The 18,978-nt window shown below is 35.2% G+C and overlaps 1 protein-coding gene across 5 annotated transcripts in view; it reads left to right on the plus strand.

Annotated features, from left to right (window-relative positions):
• The window catches only part of PCDH11X (protocadherin 11 X-linked), an 800,197-nt gene that overhangs the window by 420,048 nt on the left and 361,171 nt on the right, over positions 1 to 18,978 (plus strand). For 3 of the 5 annotated variants that reach the window (XM_074323530.2, XM_074323532.2, XM_074323535.2), the window contains one exon: positions 8,887 to 8,916. The exons of the other annotated variants lie outside the window; for them this stretch is intronic. In XM_074323530.2, coding sequence (XP_074179631.1) covers positions 8,887 to 8,916 — 30 coding nt within the window. The remainder of the gene's footprint in view (positions 1 to 8,886; positions 8,917 to 18,978) is intronic. 5 annotated transcript variants of the gene reach the window in all.

Consider the following 18,978-nt stretch of genomic DNA (forward strand, 5'->3'; position numbering starts at 1 on the left):
AAAAAAAATTAAGGTCTTTGAGTTTCATTTTTCTTATATGATTTGAAATAAAGTTGAGCATTCCACAGGAAATGAACTGAAAGTGGAAGTTTAACATGAAAGTGCTCGAGGAATTTGAAATAGAGACTATCTCAATAATCACCTAAAACTCAGGAAAACTGTAGGAGAATCCCAGAAGACAATATTTTTCCCACCTACGAAATAAACAAGGGACGGCAATGGGTATCATATAATTATAATAACTTAATCTGTTATAAACTAGGTAATATTAGATTAAAACTAATGTTTAGGGATAAATTAAAAGGAATCCAACTATATCCTAGGTTCAAGTCACTATCAAAAAGTTATATACTTAACTAGCATTAATGTAGGATGACTATATCAGCATTTAACTTTCATTTGAGATCCATGTTAATAAACCAGTAAATGCTATTTAAAAATACTCTTGTCTATTCCTGAGTTTGATATAAAGACAGGCATCCAGGTAGCTTTTTAATTTTTATTATTACAGATCTAGTTTGTAATGCTTTCACTTAATAGAAAAAAATACAGGTATTCATAGACTTAAGCAGTCTGGTAGGTATTGCAATTTTGAAAAAGTGTTTTCCTTATAGTAAATAAGAAAGATCATTTGTATTCTGATGTTTATTCTCATAATCACTTTATTACTTTGATGCTCATTTTGCAAACATCTACAAGCTTTAATAGACACAAGGTAACATTCTCAGTCAGATTTTTCACATTTACCAAGAATGACATGTTAAGATTATCTGTAATTTAAAGTGATACTGCAGACAATTACATTCATTTTTTACCAGCACACAAACAAAGGTATTTTTATTCAAAATTCAAACACTTAAAAATGAGAAATTATTTCAACTGACAGGCAATATTTTCAGAAAGCAGATATGTTTGTCACATTGCTGTTGTTACTGTCATAGTTATAAGAATGTTTTAGGGCAAGTGTGGGGTTTTGAATGAGCTAGAAAGATTATGTGAGAACAAATGCAATTCTAACTTGACCCTGGCTTCTGGTAAGAACCTGGGAATTTGGTATCATCCATAATATCCTACTTCTAGGTCATTTTCAGAATATTTTATTCCTCTTTAGCTTTGTTAGATCCATTTTAGAATCAATTTTAAACAAAGCATTGCTTCCCTCCACCCCTTAATTTAACTTTCCTGATACTTTATATAATCTCTGCATGTTCCAATTCTAAGATTCAGGATCCATAAAAACTCATTTCAGCTGGGTTTAATCCAGTACTCTCAATTCTTTTATGCCTTGTACAACAAATGCAATGTCATTTTCTCATGCTATCCTATGTCTTCTTCCAACTGTTCTTTCTTTCAGACTTCAACAGTGATCTATGGTAGTTTGGATTTTAATAAATAATAATTTGATAACCGCTTTTAAAAGTTCCATTCACTTTAGCACAAGGAATTTCCATATTTAAAATATGCATTTCAAATTATGAGTAAATTCATATCATGAAATAGGTAACTTTTCAACCCTCTGAAAGGATGAGTTTGGCAATTTGTTCACTGACACCTTAGTATCACAAAACAGTTTTTAAGTCCATATAGTAGAATAGTTCATGCTACATAAATTTACTAATCTAATTAAACTGATTTTGGATAGCAGTATACAGTTTTTAAAAACATATTTAGATGAGAATAGTTAATCTTTAATTATAAAGTTAAAGAGTCAAAATAATCCAACTTGTTACCAAGGATGTGAAGGAAATTGGAACCCTTGTAAACTACTGGTGGGAATGTAAAATGGTGAAGCTGCTTTGAAAAACAGTCTGGCAGTTACCAAATGATAAAACATAGAATTACACTGTCACCTAGCAGTTCCACTCCTAGGTATATACCCACAAGAAATGAAAACGTTATGTCCACACAAAAACTTGTATATGAATGTTTACAGTAGCATGATTCATAATAGCCAAAAGGTGTAAACAACCCAAATGTCCAAGTGATGAATGTTTAAACAAAAGTTGTATATCCATAAAATGGAATATTATTGAGCCATAAAAAGGAAAGGACTTACTGAAAAAGCATGGTACAACACAGATGAACCTTGAAATCATTATAAGTGAAAGAATCCAGACACACAAGACCACATATTATATGATTTCATTCCTATGTCCAGAACAGAGAAATTTAAAGAGATAGAAAGTAGATTCGGGGTTGTTTAAAACTTAGGGGACATGGGAGGATAGGAAGCTATAGGGTATAGGATTTCTTTTAGAGGAAATGAAAATGTTCTAAAATTCACTGTGGTGATGGTTTACAGATGTCTGTGAATATACTAAAAATGTTGACTTCATACTTTAAATGGATGAATTGTATGGTATGTGAATTATGTATCAATAACGTTGTTAGCTAACACACACACCATATGTATTATATATATTGTGTTTCAAATGCATCCTATTAAAATTGACAGCTACTCTTTGAAGCTGACCACTCACTGACCACTCCTTTCCGTCGGGAGGAGGGATTCTCTTGTCCTTATTTGGCCCTTGTTGGAGCTGTCATGGTGGTACAGGTAGTGCATATTTTCCTTGCCCACAATATTAATAATATTAGAATCCATTGAAATTAGTTAAAGTTCACCTTGAGGGCAAGATGGCGTCCTGGGTCTGTTTTTGGCCACCAAAATCTAGTTCTGGCCCGTCTGGTAGCTGCACTTTTTCTTAAGGATGATCTCATCTCTTCCTTCTTTTGTTTCCCTGCACTTCCTCTCCCTCTCTCCCCGCAGCCTATTCTTTCTGCCTATGGTAACAGTATTCCAAAATCCAAAATGGCATAATCTGTTCTCCTTCCATCACCATATATTTGATCTCTTTTACCCTCATCTACCACCCACCCTCTCCCCCCATAAATAGATGATGTATTACAGAATTGTACACCTGAAACCTATGTAGCTTTACTAACAATTGTCAACCCAATAAACTTAAATTAAAACACACACACACACACACACACACACACACACACACACAAAATGACAATGACTTTTGTCATGGAGCTTACATTCTAGAACATGCACTTTAGAATCCTGAAAAGTTAGATTTAAACCTCAGCTCTATACCTTTCAGGTATGGTGACTAAGTAAGTTTCTTCATCTCTTTCATCCACATTTTCCTCTTTGTAAAATGGGAATAATAATTTTCTGGCATCAAAGTATCACTATAAGAATTAAACGAAATGATATTTGTAAAGCATTTATGAAAATTCTTCCTACTCACTAAATGAAAGGCGATGGTAGCTGTGTCATCAGGTGATTACTGCTGTGTCAACACTAAAATAATTTCATACCAGTTTAAAATTTAGAAAAAAAACCCCATACAATAAAAGAATAAAAGTACCTTGGTACCTTCTCATGAATGTGGTTTTTTGAAATGCATTTTAGAAAGAAAATAGGTAGTAAACAGACATATTGAGAAGGACATTTAGGCTAGCCATTATTATTAGATTCAACAGTGTCTTTCCTTTAAAGCCAACAACACTCTAAGTTGATAACTGAAGAGAGTTCTGAAATACAATGTCACATGTGTCAGTTGTTGACCTTAGACAAGAAATCAGCTAGATATTCCTCCAAAAAGAAGGAGTATTCAAGAAAATGAGAGAACTGCAATCAGGAACTTGCAGCCATGGCAGCACATGTGTAAGTTCTCTAGAACAAAGAAGAGGAAATTCTTCATAGAAGGCAAGAGGAAGTTAGGAGGGCTGTTATAAACAGAGTTCCTCCTGTAGCCTTTGGCTACAGGCCCTCCTGATTTCAGTCATGGTTGAGGTCTATTAATTTTTTACAGTCTACAAAAAAGTAAACCGGACCCTGTAGTTATATGGAGATTTAAGCAAAGTAAAAATTAATTACATTTAAAGTGTTGATATATTTTAAGTACAGCTTCAGGGGCAGGGGTTTCATGATATAGTATTAGAAAATTGACTCCACAGGCTTGTACTTTGTTAGCACATACGCATGCACACACACGCACACAAGGATAAATACCCTCTTTCCCAGTTTCATCCATCTATTAGACAAATATTTATATAGGATCTACTGTATGTTCACAGTGGTAAATATTTTCATTTTGACAATGCCTGTCTGAAAGGGGACCATCATTACACTGACAGTGTCATACGGACAAGTGCTTTTTTGTTAAATCTTCACCGCTACTGGACAGCTCAAGTTGACAGTGCACCTGATCCAGCTGACAAAAATTGAGTGATGGTTGGCACTTTATTGAGTTAGAATTATAATCAGGTTTTAAAATAAATCAGTGCTCACCAAGTGCATTGTCTCCTGTACACACATTCTGTTCTATTTCTTTCCTAATCAGCAGTCAGGGTTGTGATTTAGAATAACCTCTAGTGTCTTGTACTCTAGTGGGTTTCCTCCTCTTTCTTACCTGTATGCAGGTAGAGATGTGGCTTACTTGACTTCTGACTCTAGTTTTTCTCCCTTTACTCTATTATTCATCTTAGTCATCAGAAATTCCTAATAGTTCTGAGCATAAGGACAGCTACTCTGTAGGCAGAGTAGCAATTCAGAGGAATACCCAACATGAAGGCTGTGTGAAGATAACAGCCATACTTTACACAGGTACAAAAAGGAAAAGAGAAGTGTTAAACCTGCAGATGGGGGAGAAAAAAAAAAAGGAGTTAGGAATTCCCAGAGAGACTGCACACAAGCAATAATACTCTTTTGAATTAGAGACCTCTTCTTGTATTGACCACACCCTTTGTACCTGGTGTGTTCTTCCTGAATGCACTGGCCCGAAACAGACACAAATACAAACATATGGTTCCCACCTGCCATAGATGTGGAGCACATAGATATTGAGGAATACCTAACTTATATGATCTTATTTCTTTCAACTGTACCAGTGCAACTATAGCATCAATGTATACATGAATAACTCTTCATTGTGGTGACTTATCTGCCACCATTTTCTACTGTGCTGACTAATGCTATGCGATGTAGAAGAAGAAGACTGACTAAAAATTTAGGATGTTCCCCTAGTTGGATTATACTCTTGACATTAACAAACTTTATTACTTCTCCTGTACACTATGTGTTGTGCCTCTTTTTCATCAGTTATATATTCAATCAGCTTTATCAATCTAGCAAATTAGATATAATAGGAGAAATGTGCATTTATTGGCAGTAAGAGCTGGGATTTGTTCACACCATAAGATTCATAAGAACACATGAAACTACATGACAAAGGGATATCATAGAAAAATTTGAGCTCATAACATTCAGACTGGTTATTTTTTCTCCTTCCCTCACTATGTATAATTTATTTTGGACAATGATTTTATTTATTTAATGTTGGTCATTTTGGGACCAGTTTTTAAATAAGGGGATAAAAAAACATGTTTCTCCATTAAAATAGACATTGCTTTTCAGCGTGTTTTTTCCCCTTCCAGCATTGATTTTTTGTAATGTTTCTATCATTAAATCTGATATCAATTTGCCAACTTACTCAGATCTTGCCAGTATATTTCGTGCTTTCTTTTTATTCTGATGCTTTTTATTCTAATGCTTGCCTAGTTGTCATTCAACTAGGATCCACTCACCATGACAGATTGTGTTGTCTGTGTGGTATGGATAAATACAAAGGCTATAATTTTAATATTTCCCACTTGGTCTATTCTAAGCTTTTCTCAATAAAAACTTGAAATAAAGTGAAAAGTGCACAGCACAGGTAGTGCTCTTAATTAAAATATGTAATTTAGAAAAATCAACACCTGTTCTGGAGTTGTCTTGTTTCATTACAGTGATGAAGAGGGGCTCTCATGAAAATGTTGACTAGCCTTAAATATTAAGTCATTAATTTTTCAAAAATCCACTAATTTACCAAGATATATATGATTAACAATTACAGATCTTCAGTTTGCTCCATAAAGATTTTAATGCATTTTGGATTGCTCAATAATGAATGGTAAACATCTAATTAAAATCTGCTGTGTCCTTGAAAGTAAATTCTAATGGAGCAAAAACAAAACAAAACAAAAAATCATTGTGGTTCTGCAAAGTAAAGACTGGTGTTTTCTTTAATGTTATATTTTTAGATGTGGATATAGTTTTGTGGGTTTTTTCTTTTTTTTAAATGTCCAAGAGGTTGTTTTTGTTGGAAAGTTGACATTTTAAACCTGTTATTTAAGAATTATTATTCATAATAAAGAGAGATGTAAATCCTGACTATTTAAAGACATAAAGATCTGAGGACACTTTCTTGCAAGAGATTCCTCAAGGGATTATCCTCAGGCTATGCCTTTACAGACAGAATTCTAACACTGAACCATTGGTGTCTGAATGTGATCACATATAAAGACAATATGAATATCTTAGGCTAAAAATAAATACTCAAATGTAAGGGAAAAATGCACTGTTTGATTTTCTTGGATAATAGAATTGTGCCCAGGTCTGGATACTTGCCTTGATGTCAAGTTTGGAAACTCAAGTTATATTAAAATGACAGATAAAAACTATACCCTCTTGGTCTGAGAGTATGCTATTGGATAGAAAATACAGAGCATTCATCCTCTTTCTGTATTAATTGTATGTCTGTATGTGTTTAACCTTATTTCAAAATTAATCCTACCTCCACCCCAGTTTTCTGTGATTCTTTGTATTCAAGAAGGCTTTCAAAGAAACTTTTGCATAACTATACTGATAACAGTGAAATGAGATACAATTGGGGGAGAAAGGGCTTTTGGAAGCATCATTAGCTTGAAATGTAGACATTTGATCCATTTGTCATATGGTGTATTCATCCTCTACAAAAGAGAGTGAATCTAAAGGACAAATGGCTACATGTTTCTGGAGTCTTGAACATTAATTTAACCTGTCTCCTGTGGTTGGATGCGGGAGAAAAAAAAAGTCTGTAAATAAAAATGAACAATATGACTTCACCAGGATGACTTCCAAAAGAATTTAGTTGAACAGAATTGAATTAAGGTGATCCTAGGAACCACCAAAATCGACATTTAGAGATAGTATCCATTGCTGTATAGATATTTGTCATGTTTATTCCTAATTCATGAATTTCCAACCAGCCTGGTTTTTCTTTAAGAAATGTGTTCATGCTTGAGATAAAGGCCCATTCATTTAAAAATGGATGGAAAATAAGTGGTGTAATGAGAAAATATCTAATTGGAAATGTTACCGGAGAGTGGGCTGTTCTCAGCGCAGTGTCCAGGTTCTTGACATCTCAAGCAAAGAAATGAACAAGACATAGAAATAATGTGGTAGAAGAATAGTTTATTAGAAGAGATAGTACAGCCCAAAGAAATAAGAGTGGACCTGAGCAGCAGAGAATGGCTCAAGGTCCCAAGGTGGCATTATTAGGAGTAAAAGAAGGGGCTCAAAGGCAAAAAGGCCCAGGGACTCAAGGTGGAACAAAGGAAGAGGCTCAAAAGGCAAAAAGGCCCAAAGGGCCAAGGGCCCGGGCTCAAAAAAAGGCCTGATTGGCTAGAACTGGGAATTTTTACCCCTTTTTCTCTAGAATGGGCTGTTCCTTTCCCAGAGTGGGACCACTTGATTGATACCTGTGATTGACAAGAGGCTATTAGCTCATCTTTTTAGATGGTGCATGTTCCTTCCCAGAATTCAGTCTGTTATAATGATATTAATGAACTTCCAGGTATATGTATGATACTATAATAAGGGTATAATGCGGCCCAGGTGAAATGAAGGTCCTTGTGGCCTTAACTTCGCAGGTGTGAGTGACTGGTTTAATTTAGTTGGCTATTTTGTACCCATTTGTTCCTCATAGGGGTAGATAACTACAATGAAAAGGGGAAGTTTTGGGTGGAGAGGGGAGGTCTTTTGGGCTGTTGAATACTATGAGTTATGTAGGAATGCAGAGATCCAGTGCTTATCTCTAACTGCCTGCCTTGTTTTCCCCTTGAGAGACGTGATCCCCAGAAAATCTCTATGGGAAGTTGAGGCACAGAAGGTTTATTCTTCTGTATCTGCTTCCTACTGTACAGGGGCGTAGAGCAGTCCCTACCTATTGGGGGATTCATGGAACTCTTGCCCTGTCTGATCTCAGATAAGAGGAAGGAGTCTCGAGATCTGCCTGGAAGACCATGTTGGCTTCCTTGATTGTGACTGGCAATATCGCTGGGGTGTCCTCTGTATCCCCAAAGCCCCTGAATAAGGAAAAATAGATTTAATTAATAAGTCCTTTGGTTCTATAGAGCCTGTTCCCATTCAACCAGTCATTTCTGTGGCTTCAGTTGCCCAGAAGCTGGGCCCAAGATGGGTTGGAAAGAATATTAGGCTTCCATGATTACAATCAACAAGTATACTGGCCTGGGGGGTCTGGAATGGCTTGGGGGATGTTGGGAAGTTACAGGCTTTTAAGGAGTTATCTGAAGTAGGAGTGAGAAACATTCTGTGATTCAGGCTAGGAGCAATCTTTAGTCTAAGATTCAGAAACTGATTAGAAGAGTAATCAAAGCCTGGGGCTAAGGAACTAAGCAACTAGGGAAAAAGAGACTTAACATTTCTATGGTGAGGGGCTCTCATTAGAAGGATGACTTGTTTTTGGCCAATGCCTATGTGGACTAAGCTTATAACTTAATTTTTTTAATGCTGCTCAAAGTTTTTTTTCATATGGCACTTCATATTGTTGCACGAGATTTACAATGTTGATATATCCCTTTACTGAAACCACTGAAGAATGCAACAGATAAAAACAGTTTCAGTAGCACAAAATTGTGTACTATTGTACTGGGAATATTGACATGCTTTTTTTTTTTTTTTTTTAAATGTACTTGCAGTAACAAATTGGAGCTGATTTTTGTTTTTGTTTTTGTTTTGTTTTCCTTTGCCTCCATTTTATCCTAAATCAGCGGAAATCCGAGGGGAAAAAGGCAGGAAAGGTAAGATTGTAAATTTCAAAGAAAATTGATTTCAAAATATATTGTGCTGTTTTTTTCTTAAATTTCTGAAGGTGCAATAGTTACTCCATGGAGTTAAAACCATACGTATTTAAGGTGACATATGTTGTGGTTCTCCCTTAAAAGAGCTTCAAGCTGAGCAGTTTCCACATTTTGTATCACTTACACAGTCCTAGAAGAAGCAATTTTCAAGTCTTATTTTATTCTATTTTTCACCAACACTTTCTTTTCCCACTGTGCCAAAGCAACATACTGCTGACAGCATCACTTTGTGAATGTTCTGGTAATCTAGTTATTTTATGATAAATTTTAGCAATAAAAGGGACCATTTTGATATCAGTTCACTATTTAGCAGTGACAGCAAAAGTTAGTGAATATGAAGCATGATGATGTCTGATAGGGTCACAGGGAAAAGTACTATAACTGAACTAAACATTGGTTAATCAGCAAATTGATGTTCTCTGAGAAACTAGGCTTAAGAATGGCATCTTTCAATGTGAAACTTTCCAATTCTGCTCGCATATAAATGAACAGTCTGCTTTTCTAGAAAAATTTGGTTTTCTACTATTAAAAATATATTTCTTTACACATATTGTTTAATTTTAATTATTTCATTAGTTAAACTGCACCACCACTAAAAATAAAGTTTTTCAGCTGTTCACTGACATTTCTTTCCTAGAACTTATGCCTTAGTTTTCTCACCATGTTTTGGGGTGAAAGAAGTGAGTTTTCTTTAAGATTCTGATGGAAGATATTTTGGAAATTAAATTCAGTAAGACCAAATGCTGTCCATATCAGAAAACAAAGTGTTACCATAACTGTATGCTAGGTTAAATATGAGTGTAATCTTTAAGACAAATTATCCTATTCTAGTTTGAGGGACCAAATTTTGTGTTTGAAGAAGAACTTGCCAAAGGGTGGTCTAGCTATGGCAGAAGTGACCTGTTAGCCCTGCATGTCTTTATCAAGTGTGAGAATTACCTATCAATGGAACATGACTAGAATGTCAAAATGAATTTTTATTCATTTTGAAAGATAAACTAAAATAACAACACTAGAGAGTTTTCAATCAATATACCTGTCTGAGAGTTTTCAAATTCCTGTCTGAACTATCTTGTGTGGGCTTAGAGTGATGACTTTTGAGCGCCAGCTCCATCCAGAAGGCAAAAGATCATAGAATAGTTTTCCAATTAAAAGAAGGGAGGCAAGGGTAGTAAAATGTCAGTAGCTGCATAAAGTGGAAGAGGGAGAAAAAGAGAGAGCGAGAAAAAACCTTTATAGACTTTATGTGTTCTAACATTCTCAACTACCTGGCAAATTTAGGAATGGACCCATTGCTCAGTTATTTCAAAGTTGGAATTTTGAAGAACAAAAATATTGGCCGATTTTATCTAGTGTACCGTAGTTATTCTGTAAATAGGAAAATGTCTGTTTAAAAAAATAAAGGCTGCGTATACAGCACACTGAGGTGAACTCATTTTCTTGTTCAGAAAACACCTGGGTCATGAAATTTTCACATAAAACATGTCAATAGTAGATATTAAAACAGTAATATCATAACATAAGGAACAATGGAAAATGTGGTTCTTAGTGAAGGATAGTTTTTTTTTTCAAATAAAAGCAAATCTGGATTTAGGGAGAGACATTATTCAGAAGAAGGAGAAGGCTCTGATCTCAGAAATCTGCAAGGATCTTAAAATCTAACAGCAAAAGATGGTTCTTTTTCACGGTAAGGAGGGGCAAGTAGAGATAAGCAGAATCATGTAAGAAGAAATTGCTCAGGCAAGATAAATCAGTGGGATCCACTAGGAAAAGTATCTCTTTGTGGTCTGCTGATTCCCAGGAGACCCTGCTAAAGGGTATGCAGTCCACTTTTTCAGTGCTTGCTCATTGCTTGGGGCAAGAAGAACTCAGGGGCCTGTAGGAAGGACAGATACCTGATTTAAGTTTGGTCAAGACAAAGCAAAGGGTAAGTAAGAATGGTAGAATTGTGAACATTTGTTCATTTTCCCTACTACCTTTCTATACCAAAGTAAGCACAATAAAACTAACTTACTTATATTGTGCTTACTCTGTTCCAATCACTGTGTGTGTGTGTGTATACATATATGTATGTGAATGTATACACACACACATATATATATACAGTATACATGTATATGTATATTTGTGTGTATACATACACACACACACACACACACACACACACACACACATAGTGCCAAAAACATGTATTCACATTTTAAGAAAGGAAAGAACTGTATTAAAATTGTAATACTCAATATATACCGATAACAAAAGAAAAATACAAGTCATATGTATACTTTTTGGCACCCCCCACTATGTACATATTTAGTTCTAACAATAATCCTAAAATCTCCTTTACAGATGAGGAAACCATAGCACACAGAGCCTGAGTGACTTGCCTAAGGTTACAGAGCTCATAAGTAGAAGTGCCATGGTTTGAACCCAGCCAACCTGTCCAGAATACCTCTTTTTAAAAAAAGAAAAGAAAAAACTTGAAATTATAAAACAAATACTTTTTGTCTCAAAATAATTGATTTATTGTATTTTAGTAGTTACATTGAATATGCTTAATGTTATATTTATAGAAGAATAAGTTTTTCAAAAAAATGTATTTCTGTCATCTGTGATGATGCTACTACAGACCCATCATCAAGCAGTTTTCACTAGTCTGTACACATTCTACACTTAGTCTTATATAATAAGGTTAACATATACCATAGAAATTAGGTCTGTCCTCTGACGTCCTTTATTTTTCGTTCATTGTGTTTGTGTATACATTTGAAGGTATTTTAGATACTAAATTCAAGAAGCTATAACCCTTAAGTATATTAAGTGTCGGAATGTTCATTAACTTTGGATTTATTGCAGATGTTTCCATAAAAATTTGAATTAATCTCTTGAACTCCTGAACTGTACCTATTTAGAATTTTTTAATATAAATTATTAAAATACAGCTTTTACACTGTTTAATTCAGAGAAGTAAAAAAATATAAGGATTCTGCATTTGTAGAAAAAGGGGGGGTAACACATTATCATAGATAAGAATAAAGTAGCTAAATGAATGCTTTATTGTCTTTTAGATTCTAAAACATCAAAGGACCTAGAATTTCACAATGATTTCCCCATCTATTTAAATTTAAATGACTTCAGGGGACTCAACCAACAGTACTACCTACTTTCAGATTCCAAATCGAAAGTTTAAGTTACAGAAACACACATTTTTTTCTACTTCCTTCTTAAAAGATTTTTTATATTTCACAGAAACTAGTGGCATTCAAAGAGCAGAATAAAAGCAAGTGATACACTCCACAGTTCATTTATTCTTTAACCAGTTGGTTAACAGATAATTAATCAGGAAACATTTCAACACACAGCCAGCTGTGATTGAATAAATTAGTGTAAGCACTGTATATACTCAACTAAAAGAGAGAAGTACAAATTTTAGAATGTGGTTAATATTTAAAAATATTTATTGTTTAACTACAAACTAGTTCCCTTAATTGACACTAACTTTAAAAATTTTGTGTAGACATTTTTCTTCAAGATCCCTCCTGCTTTGGGTAAGCCTGAGTCTAAATTGCCTTCAGGGTTTGCACAAATGGCCATGCTTGTTAAAGAGTGTGTTCACCAAAGTGCTAAACTGAAGATGGCAGAAACAGAACTGACTGAGATTCTCAAAGGAGTAGATTTCTCATTTCTTTCTATTTGCCTGAGGTGCATTTACAAAGTGGCTTCTTTCAAACTGGGCTAGTGAGTATGAGAAAGGGTAGCTAGCAAAGCAAGCAAAAGTCATTTTCTGTCATTGGCCTATCTTCTTCCAGACCCCCGTCATTTATGTCATCAGTTGCTCCAAGGCTACACATGAAGGAGGGGGAAGCAATGAGAATGTTTGCCACCATATATTAAAGTACCCATTTTCCTGGTGTCTCCAGGGTACTTCTTCATCCCTTGTCCTATTCAGTAATCCAGAAAAATTTGCAAGTTCTTTCTTCAGAAATTCTTCTAAATGTATAATCTAGGAGTTTGAATATAGAATGGCACATTGAGATGTTTTCAGAAGTTTATTTCTAAATGAAGCTAATTCTAAGGGTACGTTTCTGAAGAGATGTGTCCGCATGCCGCCTTGCCTTTTAATGAAGGGTTATTTTCATACATTACTTCTTGGAGCAAATACATGAGGCTAAATCTAAGCAATTGTGAATACCATTTCTTTTATTCTAACTGGTTTTCCCTATCAAATAGTTAATTTAGTGTTAGTGATGCTATGAGAAAATTAAATCACACCAAGAGCTCTAATTTAATATCACCACCTGCAAGGAAACCGTTTCCCTTCTTCCTACACGTGTTCCACAGATAGGCTCATCCAGGGACATTGGACTGCAGGCATACTGTGAGGACTTTTATAGTGTCTGAAAAGGTCCTAATTTTGCTTTGGAATAGATTTTTTAAATTAAGTTTATTGAGGTTACAATGGTTAGTAAAAATTATATGGGTTTCAAGTGTACATTTCTATAATACACCGTCTATTTATCACACTGTGTGTTCACCACCCAGAGTCAGTTCTCCTTCTATCATCATATGTTTGACCCCGTTTACCCTCATCTATCTCCTCCGCTCCCCCGTCCTTACCCTCTGGTAACCACTAAACTTTTGTCTGTGTCTATGAGTTTTTGTTTCTCATTTGTTTGTCTTGTTCTTTTGTTGTTTTTGGTTTATATACCACATATCAGTGAAATCACATGGTTCTCTGCTTTTTCTGTCTGACTCATTTCACTTAGCATATAATTTCAATAGATTTAACTTAATGGATAGTGACTGAAAATTTGTTCAGTGGCCAAAAGTGGCAAATAATTTGAAGGTTACCTCTGCTTTGATCTCTTTGGCTTCTCCTTCCATGCTTCAAGATTTCTGCTTGTGCATGACATTCGGTGTTACAGCTGTTAATGTAACCATCACCACAGATAAATATGCTTTGTCTTACATGTTTGTTTGCACTGATTTGTTTTTGTTGATTTTTGTCACTATTCTTGTTGATTCTGTGGCCCTTATATATACATATGTACATTCCCTGGATCTTACTTTCATGTGATTACAAGGATTCCGTGATTTTAAACATTGTCTTCCGTTTTTATGATCATAACTTTATTATCTGCCTTGTATTATCCTATCTCATTAACTTGAGGTTTCCTTTCATTAGATCCTTCAATTGTTCATTCCCTGTCCATTTTACCCACTTTGTGAAATTCGTTCTTAGTTACATTTATCTCCATGTCTCATCATTACTATCCTTAGCTTTTCATCCTTGGCTTCTCACTCTGTTTTACAATGCCCATTTCCAACTGGAGTCCCCTCAAAGATTGTATTCTCCACAGCCCACTGAACACTGTTTGGGAAAATAGGCACAAAGTGGTACTGAAGATTGAGTTTACCACACATTCATAATATTAAGCTGTAGGTATTGTTCAGAAGTCTTTTTATTCTCTTATTAACTTTTTATCCGAGGCCTTGAGAATGGTGTCCCAAACCTTTTCAATCATCTTTAAATTCCTTTCCCAATTTCCAACACTGAATTAGCAACAGATTACTTTAAGTCCTACTGTTCTAAGATAGAAACTGTCTTTGTAACCCCGATATGAGTTTCTATCTAGTCTCTCATTTATTCCCTTTCAATTACTGAGCTATCTAGCTCTTTAGCCTCTTTCTACCTGCCATTTCCCTTTTCCTTTAAAAATATACAAATGTCATTTGTTAAAGGAAAATAAATCTCCCCCAATTAACTGCATTTTCTCATTCCGCATTCTGTGATATAATCTATTATCTCTACTTGCCAACTAAAATAGCACCCTTTTATTATTTGCCCAAGATTTTCTGCATAGTACATATGAAATTTTCCATTACATTTGACATTTTAACCACTGTTCCTCTCTCAGGCTTTCTGGCAACCTTTCTTCCATAAAGCCTTCTGCGGTCTGGTCATCCATTTTCACACATAAGTATAATGTTCACACCTGGATTGTGAGTTCATGTTAATCAAGCACATATTTATTCTGTATCTCCTCAATTCCTAGCACACTATTATATTTCACTTTTTATAAATATTTAGTATAGCCTTAGTTCTAATTTCTAATTTCTTAGTCCTTAGTCCTAATTTCTAAATTTTGAAAAAATGTGTAACAGAACTGACTTAATCCGTAGAAAACTGATTTATACTTGTTCGGAATAAAATGTGGAGTATTCTACTATAATGTAATAGGAAATGCTGTTTATACAGGGATTTAAAAATCTTTTCAGGGTCTTCTGGATTCATGTAAAACAGAAAGAAATGTGTGTCATGAATGGTAAACTACTCCTTAGCTCTAATTCAGGGAGTTGTAATCCTGAATTTTGGTGTGTTCTGAGAAAAATCAATGCTGAGATCTATCTTCTTTTTAAAACTCTGATGCTCTGAATATTTTGAAGGCATTTTTCTGTAAGGGCCTAGTTGGCTGAACTGTCTAACTTGGACTCTTCTTGAAAAATGTTATTTTTTTTGCTCTTATGTAAAAAAGGGGGTACGTGATCATACTGCACCACTTACTAAAAGCTAAACCTCCCATGAAAATGTTCTAAGCCTTCATACCTAACCATTGTCTCACCTTTCAACATCAAAATTCACCTATTGTATCTCTGAGAAACAGATGTTTTCACTGTGTGTGGCACACTATTGAGGATGTTGTGAAAGAAAATCATACATATTCATTTCCATTTTATGCCCTATTCTGAATGTATGGGAAGGAATAGACAGTGACATCTTAAGTAAAGTAAGTCAAGGTTTTAAATGGCTTTAAATATGTTTTATTCAAAGCAGTAGAAAATAAGAAAGGATTTTAAAGGTTTATTTGAATAGCACTCCTAAGTGTATTACATACACTATATCCAGATATTTAGCTTTACAATAGTGTTAAGTGTCATTACAAATTCAGCCTTTTGCATATGTACTCTTTCCATTTTCACAGATGGGACAGTTTTCCATTCCTTTTTTCTAGCAACTACTGAAAAGTCATTGCTTCTGTTCATTCACTGCCATCTGAGTCAGTACATAATTTAGAAGCCTTTTTTGGTACTGTCTATGATTAACGCAACAACTGATACATTGAAATTGATACCCCAAACTAAAGAGCGTTGATTAGAATTTGTATCTTTTATCTCAACCAAACAATTGAAACAATTATAATTCTATTCTAAGCGTAGATTTTCAGATCAGAAACAGTGACAGATGTCTTCACTGCTTCATTAATTGCACCTTTGTTGTAGAAAACCCCTTATTTTAGGAGTAGAAATCATTTTGCTTTCACCTTAATTCCTATCTTTAGAATTCTGAGTGTAACTAACAGGGGAAAGTTTCCAAGGGAATTTATTGGATAATGCTTTCTAATAAAGTTTGCCAATATCACTGATATAGAAGATATCTGCTGACCTCTCTCTTTTGGACAACTAGATTAACAAATCATGTTTCTATAAAGATTTTTATGAAAATATAGCTCATATACAATATTATATTAGTTTCAGGTATACACCATAGTTATTCAACATTTATATACCTACAGAAGTGATCACCATGATAAGCCCAGCAACCATCTGACACCGTACCACGCTATCACAATATTACTGACTATATTCCCCATGCTGTACATTATATCCCCATGACTTATTTGTTTTATACCTGGAGATTTGAACCTCTTATTCTCCTTCACCTTTCCCCCTCCTTTTTAAATTTTTCAATTACAGTTGACATTCAATATTATTTTATGTTAATTTCATGTGTACAGCATAGTAGTTAGACATTTATATAATTTATGAAATGATCCCCTGACTAGTCGAGTACCCACCTGGCATTAGACTAGTTATTACCATATTATTGACTATATTCCTTATGCTTTAGTTTACATCCCCATGATTATTTTTAACTACCAATTTGTGCTTCTTAATCCCTTAATCCCTTCCCCCCCCTTTTTTTTAATTTTTATTTTATTGGGGAAGGAGAACCGGACTTTATTGAGGAACAGTGTGTACTTCCAGGACTTTTTTCCAAGTTAAATTGTTGTCCTTTCAATCTTAGTGGTGGAGGGTGCCGTTCAGCTTCAAGTTGTTGTCCTTTCAGTCTTAGTTATGGAGGGCGCAGCTCAGCTCCAGGTCCAGTTGCCGTTGCTAGTTGCAGGGGGCGCTGCCCACCATCCCCTGTGGGACTCGAGGAATTGAACTAGCAACCTTGTGGTTGAGAGCTCACTGGCCCATGTGGGAATCGAACCAGCAGCCTTCAGAGTTAGGAGCATGGAGCTCTAGCCGCCTGAACCACCGGGCCGGCCCCAATCCCTTTCCCTTTTTAATCCTGCCCTCAAACCCCTGTCCCATCTATCACACCAATAAATCTAGTACTCATCTGACACCATACACAGTTATTAAAATATTATTGATTGTATTCCTTATACTATAGTCCACATTCCCATGACCATTGTGTAACAACCAATTTGTACTTCTTGATCCCTTCCCTTTTTCACCCACTCCCCAAACTCTCTCCCAACTGGCAACCAACAAAATGTTCTCAGTATTTATGAGTTTCTTTTTGTTTTGTTTGTTTGTTTGTTTTGGTCTTTAGATTCCACATAAAAGAAAAATCACATTGCATCTGTCTTTCTCTGTCTAACATACTCAACTCAGCACAATACCCTCCAGGTCCACCCATACCGCTGCAGATAGCAAGAACCCCTTCACTTCTATGGGCAAGAAATATTCCACTTGTATATATGTACCACCTCTTCTTTATCCATTTATCCATCAACAGACACCCAGGCTGTCTCCAAATCTTGTCCATTGTACACAATGCTGCAATGAACATATGGATGCCCACGTCCCATTGAAATAGAGTTTTGGGTTTTGTAGGATAAATACCCAGAAGTGGGATTACTGGGTCCTTCTTTGTCTCTTGGTATAGCCTTTGTTATAAAGTCTGTTTTGTCTGGTAAAAGCATTGCTACCCTAGCTTTTTTTGTTTTTTTCATAATTTCCATTTACATGAAATAACTTTTTCCATCTCCTTACTTTCAATCTGTGTGTGTCTTTCAATCTGAAGTCTCTTGTAGGCAGCATATGTAACGGTCTTGTTTTTTTATTCATTCAACCCCCTATCTTTTTTTTTTTTCTTGCTTCCCTCCATTTTTCTTTTCTTTTTTCTTTAAATTAAAGTTTATTGGGGTGATGATTGTTGGTAAAGTTACATAGATTTCAGGTGTACAATTCGTAATACATTATCTATCTCACATTGTGTGTTCACCACCCAGAGTCAGTTCTCTTTCCATCACCATATATTAGACCCCATTTACCCTCTTCTAGAGCCCTGCTCCCACCTACCCGCTTACCCTTTGGTAACCCCTAAACTAACCCCTAAACTATGGTCTACCCTATTTAACAATACCCATGTTTTTGTTCATAGTTTCTATCTTTTCTTTTTTTTCCATCTAAAGGAAGTCCCTCTAAGATTCCTTGTTATTCTGGTTTGATGGTGATGAACTCCTTTAGCTTTTTCTTGTCTGGGAAGCTCCTATCTGTCTTTTGATTCTAAATGACAGCCTAGCTAGATAGAAGACCTTGGTAGTAGGTTCTTGTTTTTGTTTTTTCTTTTAAATCACTTTGAATATTTCCTGTCAGTCCCTTTTGGCCTGCAAAGTTTCTGTTAAGAAATCAGCTGACAGTATATAAGAGCTCCCTTGTAGGTAACTAACTGCTTTTCTCTTGCTGCTTTTAAGATTCTCTCTTTGTCTTTAAACTTTGCCTCTTAATTATGATGTGTCTTGTTATGGGCCTCTTTGAGTTCATGTGATTTGGGACACTCTGCACTTCCTGGGCTCATATATCTATTTCCTTCACCTGGTTAGGGAAGTTTCCCATCATTATTTCTTCAAATAGGTTTTCAATTCCTTGCACTCTCTCTTTTCCTTCTGGTACCACTATGATATGAATGTTGGTACTCTTGATATTGTT

The sequence above is a fragment of the Rhinolophus sinicus genome, chromosome 18 (assembly GCF_057876585.1).
Source record: "Rhinolophus sinicus isolate RSI-liver-muscle chromosome 18, RSI-T2T, whole genome shotgun sequence".
Classification (NCBI taxonomy): Eukaryota; Metazoa; Chordata; class Mammalia; order Chiroptera; family Rhinolophidae; genus Rhinolophus; species Rhinolophus sinicus.